Source organism: Haliaeetus albicilla, chromosome 23 (genome assembly GCF_947461875.1).
Source record: "Haliaeetus albicilla chromosome 23, bHalAlb1.1, whole genome shotgun sequence".
In the NCBI taxonomy this organism is placed as follows: domain Eukaryota; kingdom Metazoa; phylum Chordata; class Aves; order Accipitriformes; family Accipitridae; genus Haliaeetus; species Haliaeetus albicilla.
Genome location: NC_091505.1, coordinates 16,704,778 through 16,724,808, shown reverse-complemented (window position 1 = coordinate 16,724,808; position 20,031 = coordinate 16,704,778). Strand labels below are relative to the sequence as shown.

The following is a 20,031-nucleotide window of genomic DNA, read 5'->3' as shown; positions in this document are numbered from 1 at the left end:
TTCACAGCAGGATCCACACCGTAACAGCAGTCTTTGGGCTCTCTCTAAATGGGTGTTACACCTGCATTTGAAAAATGTCAGCAACTAGCTGTGCTGTATTTTTTTTTATTGCTGTTACAAGTAACTTCAGACCACCAGCTTCTTTGTACCCAACATTGTGTACAAATGCATGCTTGATGGCAAGTAGAGATGCTGGCACAGGAGGGGTGCAGAACACTAACTCTCAAGCATCCCTACAGGTGTCCAGAGAGGAGCAGAAGAAGCGGTAGAACTGGAAAGCCTTTGAGATGGGCTGTTTCAGAGAGATAGGGAGGATGGAGTGCTGGCATTAGATTTGGGAGTCTCTGACATGGCACAAATCAGTTTCTAAACAAGACAGGGAACAAAGCATTGGAGAAACTTTTATGTGACAACCCACAACAGCTTGGAAAAGTGAGTTCAGTGGCAGTCTGAAAGGATGTGCTTGGCAAGACTGTTCAGTTTTGTTTTGTTTCGTTCTGATGACTTGAATGATGGAATGGAGAGAGAGTATGCTTGTTAAATTGGTAGGATGCTCTGAGCTGGGAGGAACTACAGCCACTTTAGAGAACCAGATGTGGAATTGCAGATAATCTTGACAGGTTGGAAAAATAGCCCATAAAAAGGGATGCAAGTTCAATAAAAGCATACGAAATACTGCATTTAAGCGAATCAGCTGCATGACACAGGGTGCAGCATAGCTGGGAAGGCAGTAGTTCTGGAAAAGGCTTGTTGAGAGTGAATCAGAAATGTTACACTGTTAGAAGGAAAGAAAATGTCATGCAGGGCTGTATAAGCAGCAGTGTTATCTGCAGGACATGTGAGAAAAATGTCCATACCTGCACAGCACTGGTAAGGGGTTAGCTGGAGCGCGGTGCCCCGTGCATGCACACACATCAGCAGGGGTGCAGGCTGACTGGGGGAGCAGCCTAATGAAGGGCTTGGAGAGCATGCTCACGAAGTTGAAAGAGTGTGGTTTGCATAGTCTAGAGCAGAGAGGTCTGAGGAAGGGGGATAGATGTGACTGCAGCCATTAAGTATGGGCCCTTCCTCAAAGAGGAAGGGAGTAATTCCTGTTCTGGCCCTCTGGGGTAAGAGAAGTTTTAGGCTTTGGTTGCAGGAGGAGCAAAACTGCAGTTGAGAATCAGGAGGAGCTTTACAGCTGCAGGGAGAGTGATGTGCTGGAGTCCCTTGTCTGGGGAATACACAAGTAATAGGTACAAAGGAAATAGGTGAAGTTGATGTGTGTAGGCTTAGGGGTGATGTGTCACTTCTCTACATCCTTCTAGACCTGGTTTTTAGGATCCTTGTAGGTGGGCTAACAGCCTTGCATGAGAACACATCTGAGGAGTGCTTTGTACATAATTACACTTTAAAACCTCTCTGTAAAAGTGAGCTGCTCCAACACTGTGAGGAGAAAAGCATTGCTATTAAGCAGAAGTTATCTGATGTACTGTGCCAGGGTCAATGTTCAAGGGAGGTTGCAAGGTTATACTTCTCACTGACTCAGCTGGCAGCATAACTTTTAACATTTCATTAGCCTGTAGAAATGAATTGCAGATAAGGTATGTACAGAGCTAGGCTTTGAACCACAGTGAGTGACAGCTTGGCTGCATGAACACCTACCTGTGAGATGTAACACTAGCTAATGATCAGGCTGACTTGTTGGCTCCAGCGTCCTTTGTTTTCCAGTTGAAAACATGCTATTTCCATGCTATTTGATGTTGTTTGCTGAGCAGAAGCTGTTTGCTCCAGCAGTGAGAGGGACAGCCATCTCCCTCCCTCTGGCACAGCTCTCTACCTGTGTGGAAAGAGGACTGCGATGCAGCATTGGAGATGGCAGGATGAGCTGTGCAATCCAGCCAGCATGCCAGTTGCTCAGCCCTGGAACAAATTGCTAAGGACAAACCATAGTGAGCATGAAGCGCTTGAGTTGGGATGGTGGATGGACAGTGTTCCCAATACCATGGTGGTTTGCTTTCCTGGAAGGGTAGCTTTGAAGCTGCAAGTCCCTACAGGGTGGGTAAAGGACTTGGTGCTTGGGCATTACCAGATACCAAGTCTGCCTCCCAGTATCTCTCTTTTCTTAGAGAGCAGATGGCAGTAGGGGTAGACCTGGAGCAGCACGTGCTGCTCAGTACATGTTCTTAGCTGTGCTGCATGGACACAGGGATGAAACCCAGAGCTCCCCCCTTTCTGCCTCCCACTGTTGCATGACAATTCACACTTTGCAGGCAGTTCTGCAGCCTGGTCTCTGTGTGCCCTCCAGATGTGGGGGCAGACACCATGGTGGCTGAGGTTGTATTGCATATGTGAAAGCCATGCAAGACTCTGGCAGGAGTGAGGACCCCTGGTCAGGAGAAGGCCTCTGTGTGCATGTGTTGAGTGGGATGGAAAGCAGACAGCATTTCATGCCTCAGCGCTGGAGCGACAGGCACTGAGTAAGCAGGGCCAGCACATCTCTGAATGTGCCTCCCCACTGAGTTACTCTTAGGGAGGTGGAAATCTGCTGCTTCATGCAGGGAAAAGTTATGTAGACAAGCTGTGTTTTGGTGCCTGGTTTTGTGCAAAACATGGAAATCCTTTCCTGCCTGGTCTCTTTTCATTCTTTTTGCTGTCAGTCATTGCACATGTCATCAGTGTCTGTGGAAAAGACAGCACAGTCAGGGCGCAAGCCTACTGCAGCCTCCAGTGTGTGAAAAGCAACATTAGCTTAGAGATTTTCACATGAGAACTGCTGATGATTGATGGGACATACAGTGCAGTCATTAAAACCAGAAACGTGTCTGCTCTGGAACCCCTTGCTGGCGTCCAGGATTAAAGAGACCATAACAAACTGCATTACTGGTGCAAACGTGAGCAAGCCTTGGGTTTGTGCTGGAAGCCTTGTTTCTGCAGCACAGTTCAGCTTGCCTCAGCAGCCACCAGGAAGAGAATTTGTGCAGCATGCTTAGAGTAGGTTCATCCAGCCTGGTGCAGTATCCAGCGTGCTCTTATTTGCACCCCTCTGAGCTAGGATGCAGATGACAAGGTGCAGCCCAGCAGACTCCAAACAGCCAGGTGTAATGCAGGTTCTTCTACTGGATTTAAGTCTGCTGCCATCAGTGCTGCACTCAAAACAGCTGGCTTTGTTGCACTGCAAGCTGCTGTCACGTTCGCTAGTGTCAGATGCCAGCCATTTACAGTATGCGCCATCACAGCATGACTTAAGTTGGCAACACAGAGTCAATCACATGCCAGCAGCCTACTGTAAGGGTGGGGGAGTGTGTGGGAAGAAAGGGGGAGAAGATACTCTTACAAAATCTTTTATTGATTTATTTTTAATATCCATTTTTCAAGCCTTGGGAAGTGCAGTCCATATGCTTTTCCCTCCTGGTTGTAGTTGGCAAAGAAGCTGACGAATATGGTCCTTCAGACTCCTTCCATTTTGCGAGAAGCCAGAAAATACAGATATATTTAGCATGTTACCAAGGCCAGCAGCAGAGTCTGTTGCTGGGTGGTGATTCCCTGGCTGCAGGCTCGTGTGCCACCCCGGACAGGGTGGGCATGCGCCTTCCCTGGAGTCAATACTCATGCTAAATTAACAGCAACAAACTCCTCCAGTTATAACAGGATGGCTGCACTGGTCCCAGCAGGCTCAGCATGCCACTCGCTGACACAGGTTCAGTCTCTGAGCACCATGCCCCTTCCCAACACATGCAGCAACCCACTCCAGGTGCTAGGATGGTGCTCTTTGGTGCAACACTCAGCTTGGAGAGTGTCTCAGCAAGTCTCTGTGCAGGGCACTGGGACTGTCCTGTGCCCTCTGCCGAGCATTCAATGTGCTGGAGCCACAGCTAGTCACTGCAGCAAAACTGCGCCTTTTAGCATAAAGATGCTCATCTGAAACTTAGAGGCCTGACTCCTGTTGTGTTTTCTCATATTGTATTCCTAGGCCACCCAGGTATAAAATGGAGTTGTCCTTATTTGTCCCCAGCCCGACATCCACACAGCAGATTTGCTACCAGTTCCCTGTTGTTTTCCCTGCTGTGTTGCAGCTGGTACTGAGAAGTGAATAATGGCAGTTCTTTTGTCCTTCTGGTGGCTGTCGTAGAGCTGAAGTTGGTCTTGAAGAGTGTATGTGTTGCCGAGAAGTCCTGAGAGCTGTGGGCATTGCAACAGAAGTGTAGAAGGGATCACCTCTACCAGTGTTGGAGTTCAGAGGATACTAGAGGTGTCCATCACTTTAGAGCGAGACTTCTTGAAAGCTGTTTCATACCTGGATGTCTAAACTGGGAACATTTTGTGTCACTCTATCACATCATCAGTTCCTAAAATTCATTGTCTGAGAGACGAAGAGCCTACTGTGGTGTTGGAGAGGGCAACCCGACTCAGCTGTGACTTCTAACCCATCCTAGTGAAATGCAGTGGTTGATGATGCTCAGGTTCAAAATGATGGCAAGGAGGAGCTAGACTGAAGGTGTGGTTTTGAATCCAAGTGCAGCGATGATTCATTTAATCTTCCTGGAGCCCTAGAATGCCTGACTGACAGCCATGCTGTACTTCACAGCCTTCACTCTGCAGCAGCATCTGCACAGCTGGCAGTTCCTTGTAAATACATGTCCTCATTGAAACCAGTAGCACTCTATGTAGGCACTGGTTTCTGCTCACAGCTCTGCCTGCAGGATCAAGGCCTCGTGCTGTATGGGTTTTTTTTCTGGTAATAAAAACGTTGTGTTTGTAAAACCCCCTGTTGGAATTAAACAAACAATGTTTTGAGAAAAAAGTAGAACAAAGCTTCACACCAAGCTGGGGTGGCTGGTATCAATGACATGCAAAATTTCAGTTGGAATAGCAAAGTCCTTTTCAAGTTGAAGAAGGCCCTGTAAGTATTGTTCGCAAAAATAGTAGCTCTTTTTTCATCTTCTCCATTCCTGCAGTGTAGAAACATCTACACAGATTTATTCCAAATTTGGTAGAAATTAGTGTTTTCCCAACCCAAAAGCACTTGTGCCAAGTTTCAACCAGGAGGAATTTCTAAGGCTGATGTGTAAGCCCTCGAAGGCTGGAGCTTAGAGTAGAGCAGCTGCCTAGCCATCAACAACCCGCTGCTTTGCGGGGTCTGCTCCTGGTCCGCAGCAACCTGAGCCGCCTCGCAGAAGTTGTGGAGGTGGAATGCCGCAGGTATGCTCTGAGCCTGAATGCCGGACTCTTGTTGGGTCCCAGGTGATGGGAAGGGCTGTGGAGGGACCTGGTCTCATGCAGCTGGAAAGATGCCCTGAGAAGGATGACCCAAATCTGCCTAGTGCTGATGAGTCTCCTTCTCCTTCCAGATTAATGCTGTTATTTACCTTGTAGTAGTGCTGGGTTGTCTGAGCACCAGCCAGATGTGTGGTGCCATTTTACCCTCACTTTACACAGATGTAAGAAAGTGTCTGGTGATGAAGATTCATGTCCTCGGGGCCTGTGAGCAGTTAACTTGCTGCTGGGGATCTGGGGCTGTTGGACTGCTGAGAAGCCAAAACAATAGCATTAAAAAGCCTCTTTCTTTTTGAGTCGGGTTGTTGGGAGCCACTGGGCCCTTCTAGGAGCAGGGCAGAGAGTTTCGTTCTGCAAAGGCAGGCTGCTGAAGTTTGGGAGTGGTTTATTTCCTGTCCCAGTGGGTTTAGCCCATCACTTCTTGCACTTAATTATTTGCCTCTAAATAACAACGGGGAGCCAGGGGTTTTGTTTAACACTCTTATCTCCTTGGAGCAGGTAAGAGAGGAGCCTGTTTCTCACAGTACTCCATCATACAGCCCCTTTCACGCTGCAGTCAAGCTCTGCAGCCCTCTCCCCAGTGAAGACGTTATCCCCAGCAGGCAGGGGGGCAGAGGAAAGCACACCTAAAGCTTTGCAAGTCTCAGGCTGCTCTCCCGGCACACCGAGGAGCCTGGCTGGGGGTTCAAAAACAGCTTCTGCAGTCGGTCACGGTGTAGGCTTTGTGCGGTGGTACTCAGACTGTCCAGTGATTCCACCTCTATGTTTGTACAAGTCTTAAAAATCCTCAGGGGAGCATCCTGGATGTAGGTAGGAGCCCATCCCAGGGGGTTTCCGTCAGTCCGAGCCCTTGGTGTGGTGGTGTGTAACCAGCAAACCCCTGTGGACCTGGTTATGGGTTACAGCTCTGCTGTGTGTGATTCTGCTAATGGGAGCGGGTACGTGGGGTCACCTGGTGTGCCCCTTTTTGAAAGCAAAGTTAATTATATTGAGGCTGAGAACTCGGTGTCCATCCTTTGACAAGAGTGCCTGGGACAGGCTGGGTAATGGATGGTCCTGCTGCTTTGCTGGCTGCAGGAACGATTATTAGTTATCTGTCACGTAACAGCTCAGTGGCCCCAAGATCTGGCCTTATTTTAATTGGCTCTGAATAGCTCCAAGGAATTACTTCCTAAAAAAGTTCACCATTTTTGCGTAAAAGTTATTTATGAAACTTAAGTATAAAGTTGCATAAAATGTTTCTTGCATTCTCTATGCCTCTGTTTCTTGAGGAGAGAATACACAGAGAAAGAGTGGGGAAAAACCCCTCTTTTTCAAGAATTTTTTCATCTTAATGACAAAATTTGTTACTAGTTTTCTGCGTTCAGTGGACTATTACTATTTATCTTCCTATACCTACTTGCAAACGCTATTAAAAGCAAGGCATAGTTTATAGATGTTTTTTAAAAGTGATGGTCTCACTTGATTTGAGGTAATCTGCAACATTAGTGATCCTTTGTTTTCTAGGAGCCACTGGCTTCCCCAATGCTTATGTTTATGGGGGGGGGGGGGGGGGAAGTAGTCAGTGATGCAAGATACTGTGGCTTTTGACAAATGAAAGCATGAAGGGGGAAATTGTTTCAGTTCTTCCTCCTGTGACTATCAGTTCTCGGCATCTCAGGGTACGTGCATGTTGAAGATCAGAGGTGCTGCTTTACACAGCTGTTGTCTTCATGTTTTACCCAGTACAGCTGGGGAAATGGTGGAGACAGTTTTGTTTCTTGCTGTCTGGTTGTCAGGGCCAGTTAAGTGGTCTGCTGTTGGGAGGGAGGGGAAAAACAACCCACACAAGAAAATGGGGAAATTTTGTTGTTTTGGGGTTTAGATTGATAGTATTCAGTTAGTGTTACTGCAGAAGAAGTCATGTTGCTCTTCACCTAAGTATTGCCTTGCTATAGAAAAATCACAAAAGAGGCACAGTAGCTACCAAACTGCTTCTGCCTAAATGATTGTGTTGTTACAGTAACCCAAACAATCCTCAATTAAATTTCTCTGGCTGCCCTGAGTATTACATTCGCTGAAATGCTGTTTCATTTTGTGTTTTAGGGCCGGTGTACCCGAGAGAACTGCAAATATCTCCACCCTCCCCCACACTTAAAAACACAACTTGAAATAAACGGACGCAACAACCTGATCCAGCAGAAGACGGCCGCAGCCATGTTTGCTCAGCAAATGCAGTTTATGCTACCAGGCGCGCAGCTACAGCCAATTGTAAGTTACAGCAATGAATCGGGTTCATGCTGCTCCACGTTTCTTTCCTGTTTGCTCACTGAGGCCCCAGCCCTGTGCCTGAGCTTGGGCAGTTGTGCTGCACAGAGCTGGGCAGCATCTTCTGTGGCTCTCCTTTCCTCTGATAACTTAAGGAGCTGCGAGATTCAGGGCATCAAGTGGAAGGGTCATAGGCCAAGTGGATATTTGACCAGTTAATTCACATACCTCCTAGAAGTCTCGAGTGGCTCAGTTCCAAGGGATCCTATTTTGGGTAGGTGTTTTACACTGGGGTGAGGATGCTGGAGTTCTTCCACGCTGTGGCAAGAGGCCAGCTGACTCCCTTGGACTAGATGCATTGTATTGGTGGGCTAAAATTGGGGACGATGAATCCTACCCAGACCTTAATACTTTTTTATGTCTGGGAGTGAGACCCATTTCACTGCAGTTGTCCCAGCAAAGAGTTGTGCTAATGTCACAGCCCTGTTTTTCACAGTAATGCTGTTCTATGCTCACAGCAGGAAAGATTTGCTTCTCTTCACGTAGGGAGGGAAGCCTGTGGGAGATGGGTGTTTGCAGAGCAGGTAGTTCAGAGATGCCTTTGTTGCCGGTCCCTGCTTTTGCCTATTGGTTAAAACAGATTTTCAAGCTGGAGAACCCTGTTATGCCATGGAGAGGATGGCTCGTATCTGCTGGTTGGTGTATCTGGGAGGGGGTGACATTTGTCAGCTGAGTTTGAGTCTGTTGCTATGTATATTTTAAGAATTGTCAGAGGTCTTCAAGCAGCTCTTCAGTGCTGACTTAAGTTGCACATTTTTAACCAAGAGCTTAATTAGGAGTTCTCCATTTAAAGTTGGGCTGAATATCTTTCCTGGGGCAATGTGTACTTGACGTGCAGTTGCTGGGTGAGGTTCCTTGTGCTGTGCCACACAGGAGGTCTCGCTGGATCCCTAGGACAAACTCTTCTAGCATTAAGGTGTACAAGTCTGTAAACCAGCCTACAGTGGCCTCCTGATGTCCCACCTACAATACCTGGCTTCTCTGCCCAAATGGGGTTTCAGACTCAGCATCTGTCACCCTGACTTTGAAAAGTTTGGGTGTCTCTGGTTTAGCCTTACAAGAGACCAGTGAAGGGTTCTTCCTTGTTGGAGGCTGTTGTGCTGTTTGGTGTACGAGCTCGTGACGGAGCTGTGTTTCAGCGGGGAAAGCTGGCCAGTGTCCCTTCATGATGGTGCTCTGCCACCATGTCGGGGCATTTCCCCAGTCTGGCATGTTCCTCCTGTCTTGTGAAGGATTTTCCATGTTTGCCCTCACTCTGGTCATCATGTGTGCGTGTTAGCAGTTTTATCTTCACCCTGCTGTGTAAGCTAGGAAAATGCTGTTTATTCCCGTTTTGAAGATGGAAAAGTGAGGCAGAAGGGAAAATGTGCCACAGAAAAAGTCTTTAGTTGCTCTGCACATTAAGCTCTAATCTGCTATAATCTTTGCACCTCTTGGGGAGTTTGAAAGTATGTGCACATCAGAAGGAAATCCTGAATTCCCACAAAATGGTAGCACTGGTTTCCTAGCCTTGTACCAAAAGCAAACCTTTCCTGTTTGGGGTTTTCCTCTGTGGGGAATTCACAGTGGACACTCTTTGGCTGGCTGTTCAAAACATCTCTGGGATTTCCTCTTTGGAAAGTTCCCATCTTCCCATTTTGCAATCTTGCAGGTCCAGTTCACTCCTGCAGTTTCGCTCCTGCCATTTAAATTGCCTCTGAGACTGAATCTGTCAGTTTGTCTGGTTAGTGCTCTCATTTCAGAGGTAACCTTATCTGATGAGAAAGGTCCCTGGTTTCTGAATTGTGCCATGAGGGAGACATGGACAAAGAAGAAAAATAAAAATTTGTTCTGCAATGACTGCTCCCTTTCTGCTTTCCCACACTTTGCTCAGAGTAAACGAGCTCTTGGTCTAATTCCTGCTGCCCGACTTGCTCCACACCAATTTCAGGACAAACAAGAGATTGCTCTTTCAACTGCCTTTGATTTCCTGAAGATGCTGCCAGTGGAAGCAGGCTTTGAGATTATTTTTTTTCTTTCTAAATGAGAAGGGTGGGGCCTCCTTCTGGCTACACATGAAATTCTTCAAAGCAGAAAGTATTATATCAGATGCAGCAGCAGAACAAATCCCATGTGATCAGAAAGCTGATCAACGGGATGCCTGCTTAATTGGGATGCTTGCCAGAGATAAGATTTGGAACAGCATGCTTAATAGCTCCAAACAATAGCTGAATGCTTAGACATTTTAAAGTGCATTTTCACCAGAAAAGCTACTGTGTTTAAAAAAAAACAGACCAAAAGAACACCAAAAAAATCACACGCAACACCAAACCAGCACTTGACGTAGCAGCTTTTCACCATGCTTCCTGAAATGGCATTGAATGTGTCTGTCTCTGAGCTTGCACGTAAACATTCACATCTTCTTGCACCACCACTGATATCCAGTAAGAGCTAATCATCCCATTGAGCCAAGAGCTAGGATCCTGATGGTGGCTGGTTAATGAAGGTGCTGCTTGGAGAAGAACTATGTCCCATGTGGGCTGCCTGCTGCATGCTGCTCACGGAAGCCTACTAGGTGTGAATTAATGGATTCTAGTGTGAGCTTATTTCTCTGAAGTCTCTGGTTACTCTCTGATGTTGCTGCTAACCGTTCGTGCAAAGCTGAGAATCACATGAATGTTTGGTGGCCATGATGCAGTTTTAAACAGGCTGCTTTGTACAGCACTTTAAAACAAGTCAGGCAAGGAAACTGAGCAGAGTATTTGCTCAGCATGGTGTATTTGTCTGGGAGAGACCTTGGAGGGACCACATAGGTGCCAAGTAGGAAGACTCTAGCAAAGTTTTGACTTTTGAAAGTCCAAATTCACCATGACTGCTGGCTTTGGTTGAGCTGTGCTCAAAGATCTCTGGGCTGGTTTTGCCTCTGTCTCTGTTAAGACTGCATAAAAGTCAGGTTGAAGGTGGATAGAGCTGGATCTGGCATCGATACAAAGAGCCATTTTGGTCAATGCTGTGTCTGGTTTCTCAGATATGGTCACTCTGAGCCCTGTGTGCGCCAAAGCAAGGCCACCCAAAAAGTGCTGCACCCCGGGCCTGATCCACACACTCTCTATTCTGCTTTATCCCTTTGCAGCAGTGAGAGACGGACTTTTGGAGCTGGCCGTTGGAGGTGCTTCAGCACAGGCTCCAAATTGACCTGGTGGAGCGGGGCAGTGGCTTGCATGGTGCTGCCCTGCTAGCTGTGTCTGAACAGGCAGTTGGATAGAGCATGGCAGTGTTGACACACCTGCCTCCACTCCTGCCCTGCAGCTGCCTCTGCTGCTGCTCTGGGAAATTGTTTCCCCTCTCTTTGTTTTCAAGCTCTTCATCTTTTCTTCCTGTCAAGGTATTTGTAGCCAGGACTGTCTTGACAGCTCTGAGTCACCCATGTCCCTGAAGACAACCCGGACTCTAACACAGCCGTGCATTCCCTCCTGGGGCAGCAGGACCCTGCTGCCACCCCTTGGTGCTGATGGAGGGGTTAAAGCACAGGGTGAGCAACTTGCTTGGCCAGTGATGCTTGGAACAAGTGCTGGAGCAGATTTCAACAGGTGTTTTGGGCATGCATTTGTTCCATGCAGCAAAAACCTGATCTATATCTTAGCCTCCAGTCAAAGGCACACTAGGAATGAATAAACACATGTACCCTGGCCCACCCGGGAGCTGCTGTCTGCCAAGACACAGTGCTGTGGGGCATTAACACCTGACTTTTACACTACAGCAGCCCAAAAATGAGATATCCTTTGAGCGATGAGTGTGTCTTTGCAGTCTGATTGGGGAAATGAGCATCTGTGGTGGTAGGTAGCTGGATGCTTTGGCCGCTTGGACTCACTCCAGCGTGCTCAGCCATCATGTTAGAGAGGTGTTTTTACAGCCAGCCCCATGCAGTTGCATTGGAGGGGAACACAGGTTTTTGCTTTTTCTGAGCAGCATCAATTATGTTTTCAATATCAGGGTCTTCAGCCTTGTCAGTACAAGATCTTTATCTTCTACGTTTCTCTCACCAGACTGTAATAAAAGCTGCCACTGTTTTTTGTGTGCTTTCCATGTGTAGCTGCTTGGCAGTGACCTGTTTCCCCTCCTTCAGGCCATCAACACCTCTGTATTTTTGCTGGGGGTCTCATTTTCAGGCTTTCCCTTTTTAGGATCTGAGGTAACTCAGAATCAACACTTCCCGGCTGAGACAGCGCTTGTGTTCGACAAAACACCAGCCGCTCATCTGCCTTCCTCTTCACACCCACTCTGTGTTTCTTCTCTAGCTTTAGCACAATTTCTGCCAGGCAAATTGAATGCAACTTCTAGTTTGTTAACAAAATCAGCTGTTACAGGTTCTGTCACCAGCAGTGGTGACAAATGCCCCTCCCTGGGACAGTCCCTTCTCACTGCTCACACCTTCAATCCAACAGCTCCCATGCTTGGGGTCTGTGGGCAGCTCAGAGCTGTTGAAGTCCTTGGCAGCCCTCCTGCAAGATGTGTTCTCACAACAGCCATTTCAGCTGCTGCTTTTTTTTTTTTTTTTATTTATTCTTACAAAGATTTTAATACTCAGTAAACCAGTCTTGTGAGCTCCTACCAGTCTGAACCCCTCTGCTGCTGCACTGTAACCTGTTTTCCTCTGCTCAGGAGTAACTGGTAGTGTCTGCATATGCTACGGTCAATAAAAGTTAGTTTGCAAGGAAACCTGCCCCTCTATTTCCTGAATTTGCAAGAGCTTTAAGGGGGCCAGCAGGGGTAAATAGTGATACTTTCAATCCCTCTGTTTTGCCCTAGAGCGCACCAGCAGCTAAGTTGAGACTTTTTTTTTTTTTAGGATACAGTCATAATATTGATCTGTCAGGTCTCCTGGCTGGGTGTAATCACAAGAGGTGAATGGGAGGCATGTTGAGGAGAACAGTGCTGTTTGGAGTAAAAATTAGAGTTGGATTCTGGCTGCAAGGAAGAAACTCACTCAGATTCCCTCAGGACAGGCCTGGCATGGGGGACTTGCACAGACGTAAAGGGAGGAGAGATTTGGCTGGCAGCATCTTTATTACTGGTACTGATGCACAAGCCAGACTGGATTTCCCAATCCAAGACAGGCAGTCAGGGCTGGCAATGAGCGCAGCCCATCTTTTCCCCTCATCAGCCACAATAAATACAGAGCTCCCTGATGCCAGCTTACAAAGGAGCAGTTTTCAGTGCGCTTAGCACACTTCAGACTTCAAACCCCAGCACTTCCAGGTTTAATGTGTTGAGTGAGGTCTGCTTGTTCTCTGGCTGTGCATCTGCTGAAAACGCCTGCCTGGCTGCCTGAGTGTCAGTCCCCTGCCTGCGGGCAGGGTGTGGAGCAGAGCTGTCACTTTCAATCAGTGGCACCAGGCACACAGTTCAGGCGGGCAGAAGAAGCAGTTGTGAAACCTCGGGAACACAGCAGCAGATGCTAGGGCATGGAAATGGGTGAACAACCAGTGGCAGCAATAAAACCCCATCCTGCTCCTTCACGTACCCCTCTGCAGGTCTCCAGGATTGCAAGTAGACTGTAGTCCTCAATTGTTCCTCATGGACATCTTTCCTCTGCTCGCTTCAGCTTGGGTTTGGATCTGTTAGCCCTTGCCGATTGCTCCCAGTGAGGAGAGGGGCTGCTTTTAAGGAATTGCCTTGTAGATGGAGACTGTTACAGGCAGCAGGACCTGCCTCCCAGTTTGTCATGGCTTTGGTGGAGAGGCTGGTATATCATCTCTTCGTGAATGTTTTGTACCCCTTCCCACTGATTTCTGGTGAATTCACTCAGTGTGAGGTGTTGCAAGACTCCAGCCTTCCTCCCTGGCTGCACAAATGCTCTGGCATCCTCCACTTGACCAGTGGGAGGAACATCTCCCCTCTATCTCAGAAACCAGCTAGGTCCTTGGGCTGGCTCCTGGTTGTGTTTGAGCCCAGGCAGGTGAAGCCTGCTTTAAAGGATCTCCTGAAATTTTGGAACAATGTCTGTGTCACACCTGCTCTGTCAGGATACGCAGGACTCCTGCCGTATTAGGTGCTGGAAAAACATAGGGTAGATTTGCCCACGCATTTCTGCAAGCCGCATGTGCTGCAAGGTTTGGGCTACAATGGGTACGTAAAACAAGTGCTGACAACATGTCAGGCCCCAGCATGACCCTGTGCAGACTGGTCAGGCTGGAGAAGCTCCTTAAAATAGCATTTACAGTGTGAGTAGTGACAGAAGTTCAGCAGATGCCACTGTAATTACTAGTGCTCACACAAAAGAAAACAGTCTAATGGATGCTGCCTTCTCACTAAAGTGTTCAGGGAGTCACAGCATTTGAAGATCCTTAAAGAGCTTTTCTAGCAGCAAAAGGTGTAAAATGTCTAGGAGCCACAGAGAATTGAGAGAAGATAATGATTTAATAAAGGGCCATGGACTGGAGGATCTCTGGGTTTTAATGGTTGAAGTCTCCCATCAGCTGAAGCAGGGCTTGACTCAGACTCAGAAGAAGGAAAATTGGAAATCCCTCCCAGAGAGGATTATTTGGTTCTACTACACTTAAAGCACCCAGCACTGCTGATGCAGGAGGCCGTGTCTCCTCGTTGAGGAGGAGAAAGCAGGACGTATGCTGGCAGCGACCTGTCATCTCCTTTCTCATCAGCTCAGGAGCTGCTTGCTGTCACTCTGACCTTAGGAAGGGGGCATCATTAAGCTAAAGATAGGTTAGGACAGCTTGGCTGGTGTTACTGCGGGCTAGCTTCTTCCAGATTGCAACAAGCAAAGTGTTTCCTAGTGTATTAAAGTCTTGGGATGAAGATGCTGTCAAGAAACACACTGTCCATGCGTAGTTTCTTTTAGAAACCCACACGACTAGAAGTACCAAAATAAAAGCAAGGAGGGAATGATGTGTGTGGCCCAAAAAAACGCCCCAGGCCATTTTGTAAGCACACTTGCATTTATTGCCAAGCAGAGGCTGTAGCAACTGAGGAGGTCATCACATATGCCTGCAAACGTGACCAGCTGTAACTGTAACCCAGAGTTCCTAATGGAGCAGGTGACAGAAGGGAAAATAAAAATGGTTGCAAGTTGCAGGCTGCTTCTGTTGGGGGCTGCTCGAGCCCCTGCTACAGGAGCAGGAGTGCTGCCCTGCAGGCTCTGGTCTTTGGGGTGAGCAGGGGGGATATTTCAACAGCTGGAATTGGTTTCATTCCCAATTACACCTCTGATTTGGTGCTTCAGTATCACAACCTCCCTGGCTGTAGGGGCTATTCACAGACTTTAAACTGAGCATCTGCTTAGGAGCTTTGTGTGATCTCACCTGCCTGGCAGAACGGCAGCTCCTTTCCCAGACCAGCACTGCTGGAGCAGTTCAGGCTGGGGACGTGGCTCTGGCCACCAGCGCTGAAGCTCTGCTGCGCTTGGAGAGCCTGCTTAATGTGATTTAGGGATCTGAAGCCGTCAAGATCTTTAAGGCTCATTGTTCTGTCTCCTCATGGGAACGTTGCTTCTTGCAGCACAGGTGGGGTCCTAGACCTTGTACTGGCCCACCTGAGCCATCTCATCTGGAACACTCTGTCCATGGCTCTTCCAAGCCCATGACCCACCTGCTTTTGCCAAAGCCACGAGGTCTGGCACATGTGACACTAGTGAGTTTGGTGTCCTCTTGCTGCCATTCACGTGGAGCATAGGCTTGGGGTACTCCTGCAAAATGGCTTTTGCCCAGAGGTTGTTGATAGTCTTGAAACAAACCCCAGATGGGCAGAATGCTAGACCTTCAAGCGTGCCATAGCAGAGATGCCTGGCCTGACTCTAAATGATTGCTTTTGTCTACCTGAGCCACACTAGCCATGATAACATGAAGCTCGGTGCAGGCTGATAGTGAATTCAGCCATGTAGCTAATGGGGTTACCTGCTTCCAGGTCCTGAAGCTGCAGTTTACCTTGGGGGTTTCTGTATAGCATTGCGGTGTAGACATAGAGAAGCTGAGACGTTTATTTGGGAATGAGAAGTCTGTTTAATTTGGGCCTGCCCTAATTGCTAGCATGAAATCCTTAATTGTGTCATTAAACTATAAAGATCATCAATATGCTTTGATCTGACAAAGAAAGATGCCTTGTGTTCAGGATGAGTCACAAATCTGTGAGTCAGGAGAAGCAAATGGATCACAAGTAAACGGCAATAAATGAATAGATTGGAGAGCACAGCATTTTGATGTTGCTAATCAAATTGTCTAAAAGGATTGAAATGATGCAAGGCTTTGAGGGGTAATCCAAGACAGCTTTTTAACTAATATTTTGTTTTTCCTCTTTCTATCCACAGACAACGTTTCCTGTGACTCCATCGCTTGCAACAAGTCCCACGATGGCTTTTAGTCCCTACCTGAGTCACGTTTCTCCTGGGATGGGCTTGGTTCCTGCAGAGCTTTTACCAAATACTCCTGTCCTGGTTTCCGGAAATCCTACTGTTACAGTACCAGGAGGCTCTGCTGGGCAGAAACTGATGCGTACGGATAAACTGGAGGTATTTGGACGTCTGATATGATACTGCTGATGGGAATGAACAGGACATGTGGTCCCAGCTGTTGCTCTCTGCTAGAATGACCTGGTGCACCACAGTGCAGAGTTTAACTTGCAGCTTTCCTAACACAGGGCTGCTGCTCTCTGCTTGAGCAGACTCTCATGTGGGACCTGATCCCAAATCCTTGGAAGTCACTGGAAATTTGGGAGCACTCACTCTTCTGATTTCAGTGGGCATTAGAGCAGGGCTGGGATTGTTGTTTTCTGTGTGTGATCTGCCACACTTAAAAAAATGCAAGTAGATGGTCTACCCTTTCACTGAGTTGAGTGGGAGATGTTTTGGAAGTAACAGACACTTTCCTTGTCTAGTGATGGGCTTACTGAGCTTTTACAGAAAGCTTTAAGCATTACACTGTTGGGAGTGGTGAGTATGGGGCATTGGAAAGATGTCTCCTCCCCCCACGTTGGCTGGGCATGCTGGGACTTAGTGTTGGAGGAATTGTAAATGTCTTTCAAACCCTAAGTAGAGGCTCTGCAGGAGGTAAGGGCTGAGGACCTGAATTCAGAGGCCCCTGCAGGTGTAAATTATAACACAGGAAGGTAGTGGAGAAGGGTGTAATTTCAAAACACGTTGTTTTGTGTTATGTACTTTGTATTGCCTTGTTGATGTCTCACCTTTCCCCACACTCAGCCTGATAGTGCACTGGTACGTGATCTATACCACCAGCTATAGTCCTCAGCAATTTTTCTCAGTTCCTCAGACAAGGAAACCTTGCAGACCTATTTTGTGATACCTTTTTCTCTACCTTTGATGCTTCGGTGGTCATAACTTAGGAAGATCTGCAAGATCTTTGTAAAGCTAGCCGTTTTTGGCAACATCTTACGAACACGTTGCAGTGTAATCAAATGCACTGTCATGTAACCCCAGGGTTGGAGTTTTATTGTGGAGGGCAGTGAGACTATTTATGTGAAAGAGGCTCCTTGTTTAAGAAAAGGTACTTGTTGCAAATAACAGCAGCATGCAACATTTAGAATTAAATGTCCTACCCAAGTGTGTGCTCCATAACAAATACATTATCCAGGTGAGACACAAATGGCAGAGTTATTAACATTTAAGCTTTAGAGGCAGGGGAGGAATCCTGAGCTCCAAAAGTTTTGGCAAAACAACACTGACTTCCTGGGGTCACTTTGCATTCTGCACAAATTCTATACTTCACTTCCATTAGGTAATTGGCCTTGGTAATGTAGTTTTTTTTCATACCTTGAACCAGTTGTGAGTAGCACCAGTTGCCCCTGTGACTGTTGGTACATGTGCTACCCAAGATGAGTATGGATTTAGAATGCACACATGGTTTAATGTGGCCAACTGAACTGATATTCTGTGTTGAAAATACTGAATGAAGAATAACTTGATGTTTTGCTCAACAATGTGACTTTCTTTTAAGGTTTGTCGAGAGTTTCAGCGTGGAAATTGCACACGTGGTGAGAATGATTGCCGCTATGCTCACCCTATAGATATTGCAATGATAGACACAAATGAAAATACTGTTACAGTTTGCATGGATTACATCAAAGGTCGATGCTCTAGGGAGAAATGCAAGTACTTTCATCCCCCTGCACACCTGCAAGCCAAAATCAAGGCAGCTCAACACCAGGTGAACCAGACAGCTGCAGCTGCAATGGTAAGTAGAGCTCTTCTCAAGCTGTATTTCCATTGCTAGGAGATTTCATTTGTGTCACATGTTGTTTGTGGAAAAGTAGAGTGCTTTGTAAATGGCTGACTAGAAACCTGAGAGCATGTGCAATATGGATCCCATCTTTTCATCCTTTCTATTTCTATGTGCTCACCACAGCATGAATCCCTGAGTGGTGCCGCACATCTCGCCAGTTAGGGACATGGTGGCGAGTCCTGTGATTTTCTGACGTGTCATCATGACGTGACATGAATGCAAGTACAGCAGCACTTGGAACCAACACCTTCCCTGGCTAAGTCGCAGGTGTCAGTTTAGCTTCCTCAGTACACAACGAAAGAAAAGACTGCCTATCCCATAATACATCCTTTGCAGGAGATCCTGGCCTGTTGAAGTCAGTAGCAAAATCTCTACTGACTTAAAAGCAGACCAGATACCAGTTGTTCGAGCTTAGCAAACTTGTGCCTGATACCTTTGCCAAGGCTTAGTGAAACGGTGAGACTCAGATGAAGGGTGACTTCCTGACCTGTTCAATACTTTGGACCTGGTAGAGATGATCCCACCTGCATTTTAACTTGAATTGTGACTTTTAATACCTACAATTCTAAAAACAAGTCAAGGAAGACTTACCAGATAAAATTCCTAGCTGGAGTAAATGTTGCTATTCTGTTGAATTCAGTCTAATGGCACCTATTTATTCCAGAGATGAGAGCTGGGATGTTCAGCCTGGGGAGGGAAGAAGAGGCCCAGGGAGATCTTACCTATGTATATAAATTCCTGATGGGAGAAGTAAAGAAGACAGAGGCAGACTCTTCTCTGTGGTGCCCAGTGAAAGGACAAGAGGCAGTGGGCACAAATTGAAAATTCAGGAAATTCCATTTAAACATAAGAAAAAACTTCCTTACCATGAAGGTGATCAAACACTGCAACAGGTTGCTCCATCCTTGGAGATACTCAGAACCTGCCTGGACACAGTCCTGAGCAAGCTGCTCTACCTGACCCTGCTTTCAGCAGGGTGTTGGTCTAGATATGATCTCCAGAGGTCCCTTCCAACCTCATCTGTTCTGTGATTTTTTTTCTTTTTTTTTTTTTTAACTAGTATTAAAAAGGTTCTTGCCTCCTTTTTGGTTTAGAAGTAAGGCTACTAAAATTTTTCTGAAACCTTTTTTTTTTTTTTTAAGACAGTAAAAGAGGTTGCTTTTCATTCATGGTGAAACATAATCAAAACGAGGATGATTCTAGAAATTAAACAACTGCCCTCCTTATACCATCAGTATTACCCAAATGTAATTTGAAGAACCAGTTCATACTGCAGTATTTATTTGTCCTGCAGAGTTTATTTTTTAGATTTCTTACTGGTTTTATTACTGTTGAAAAAAGAGCCCAGGTCTGTTGAAAAAGAACCTTCTGAAATGAAACTCTTGTGTTTTTTACAACTGAATTTTTACTTTTTTACTAATTATCTAGGACACTGCTACTTAACCAAAGCCAGTGCATGTTTTATTCATGCTGCTGGCTTCTTTTAAAAATGTAATTAACCTTATTTGTATGCTGTTAACTAGAACCTTTAAAATATTTATTGATGGCTTGTTGCATCACCACTGCTACCAAAACAGCTTACATTATTCATTTACTTTTCAAGGCTTGATGCATTTACTGTACCTGTTGAGGACTAAGACTTTAATAAAGGGAAGAATGGTGCCCAGTTTTCTTGGATCAAAAAACATATGCCAGACAAATGGGTGTACCTTCTAAAATAGATTTGGAATGACTTCAAATCTAAATTCAGAAGATATTTCTGAGGGACCCACTCCTGCAGTTACTTGACATGCACAATCAGTAGCTTTACTCACTCCTGCTTAGCTGAAATCAGTGCAGCACAGTCAGATGAACTGGGTCAGGCTCAGTCCCCAGTTCAGGATGGCACTTAAGCATGTGCTTGAACACCCCTTCTTTACCGGTGGTCCTTCCCTTGCCACAAGTGCTCTTGCTGACCTCTGCATGGCATGTAGCTGCAGAATTAGGGCTGAAGCCCAGTGCAAGTCCACTTGCAGGTGCTAATCCCTGAGCGCTCCTGACCCGCTGTGCCAGCTGCAGTGAATATGCTCTAAAGCACGTGTCCCATGATGACAGAGGCAAAATAGCTGACTAGCCGCTAGGCCAGGTAATTACTCAGCCACCCCACGTTGTGCATGCCTCGTCTTTTTATAATATATTGTATAATGCATTCACTTTTTTTTTTTCTCTTCGCCTCCCCAAAATGTTGCTCTCTCGACATACC

The 20,031-nt window shown here is 46.6% G+C and overlaps 1 protein-coding gene across 10 annotated transcripts in view; it reads left to right on the top strand.

The window, feature by feature from the left end:
• The window catches only part of MBNL3 (muscleblind like splicing regulator 3), a 97,508-nt gene that overhangs the window by 55,384 nt on the left and 22,093 nt on the right, over positions 1-20,031 (top strand). For all 10 annotated transcript variants that reach the window (XR_011329509.1, XR_011329508.1, XM_069811403.1 and 7 more), the window contains 3 exons: positions 7,342-7,506; positions 15,863-16,063; positions 17,505-17,741. Coding sequence is in view for 8 of the 10 variants with exons in the window: in XM_069811403.1 (XP_069667504.1) it covers positions 7,342-7,506; positions 15,863-16,063; positions 17,505-17,741 (603 nt within the window). In the remaining 2 variants the exon portion in view is untranslated. The remainder of the gene's footprint in view (positions 1-7,341; positions 7,507-15,862; positions 16,064-17,504; positions 17,742-20,031) is intronic.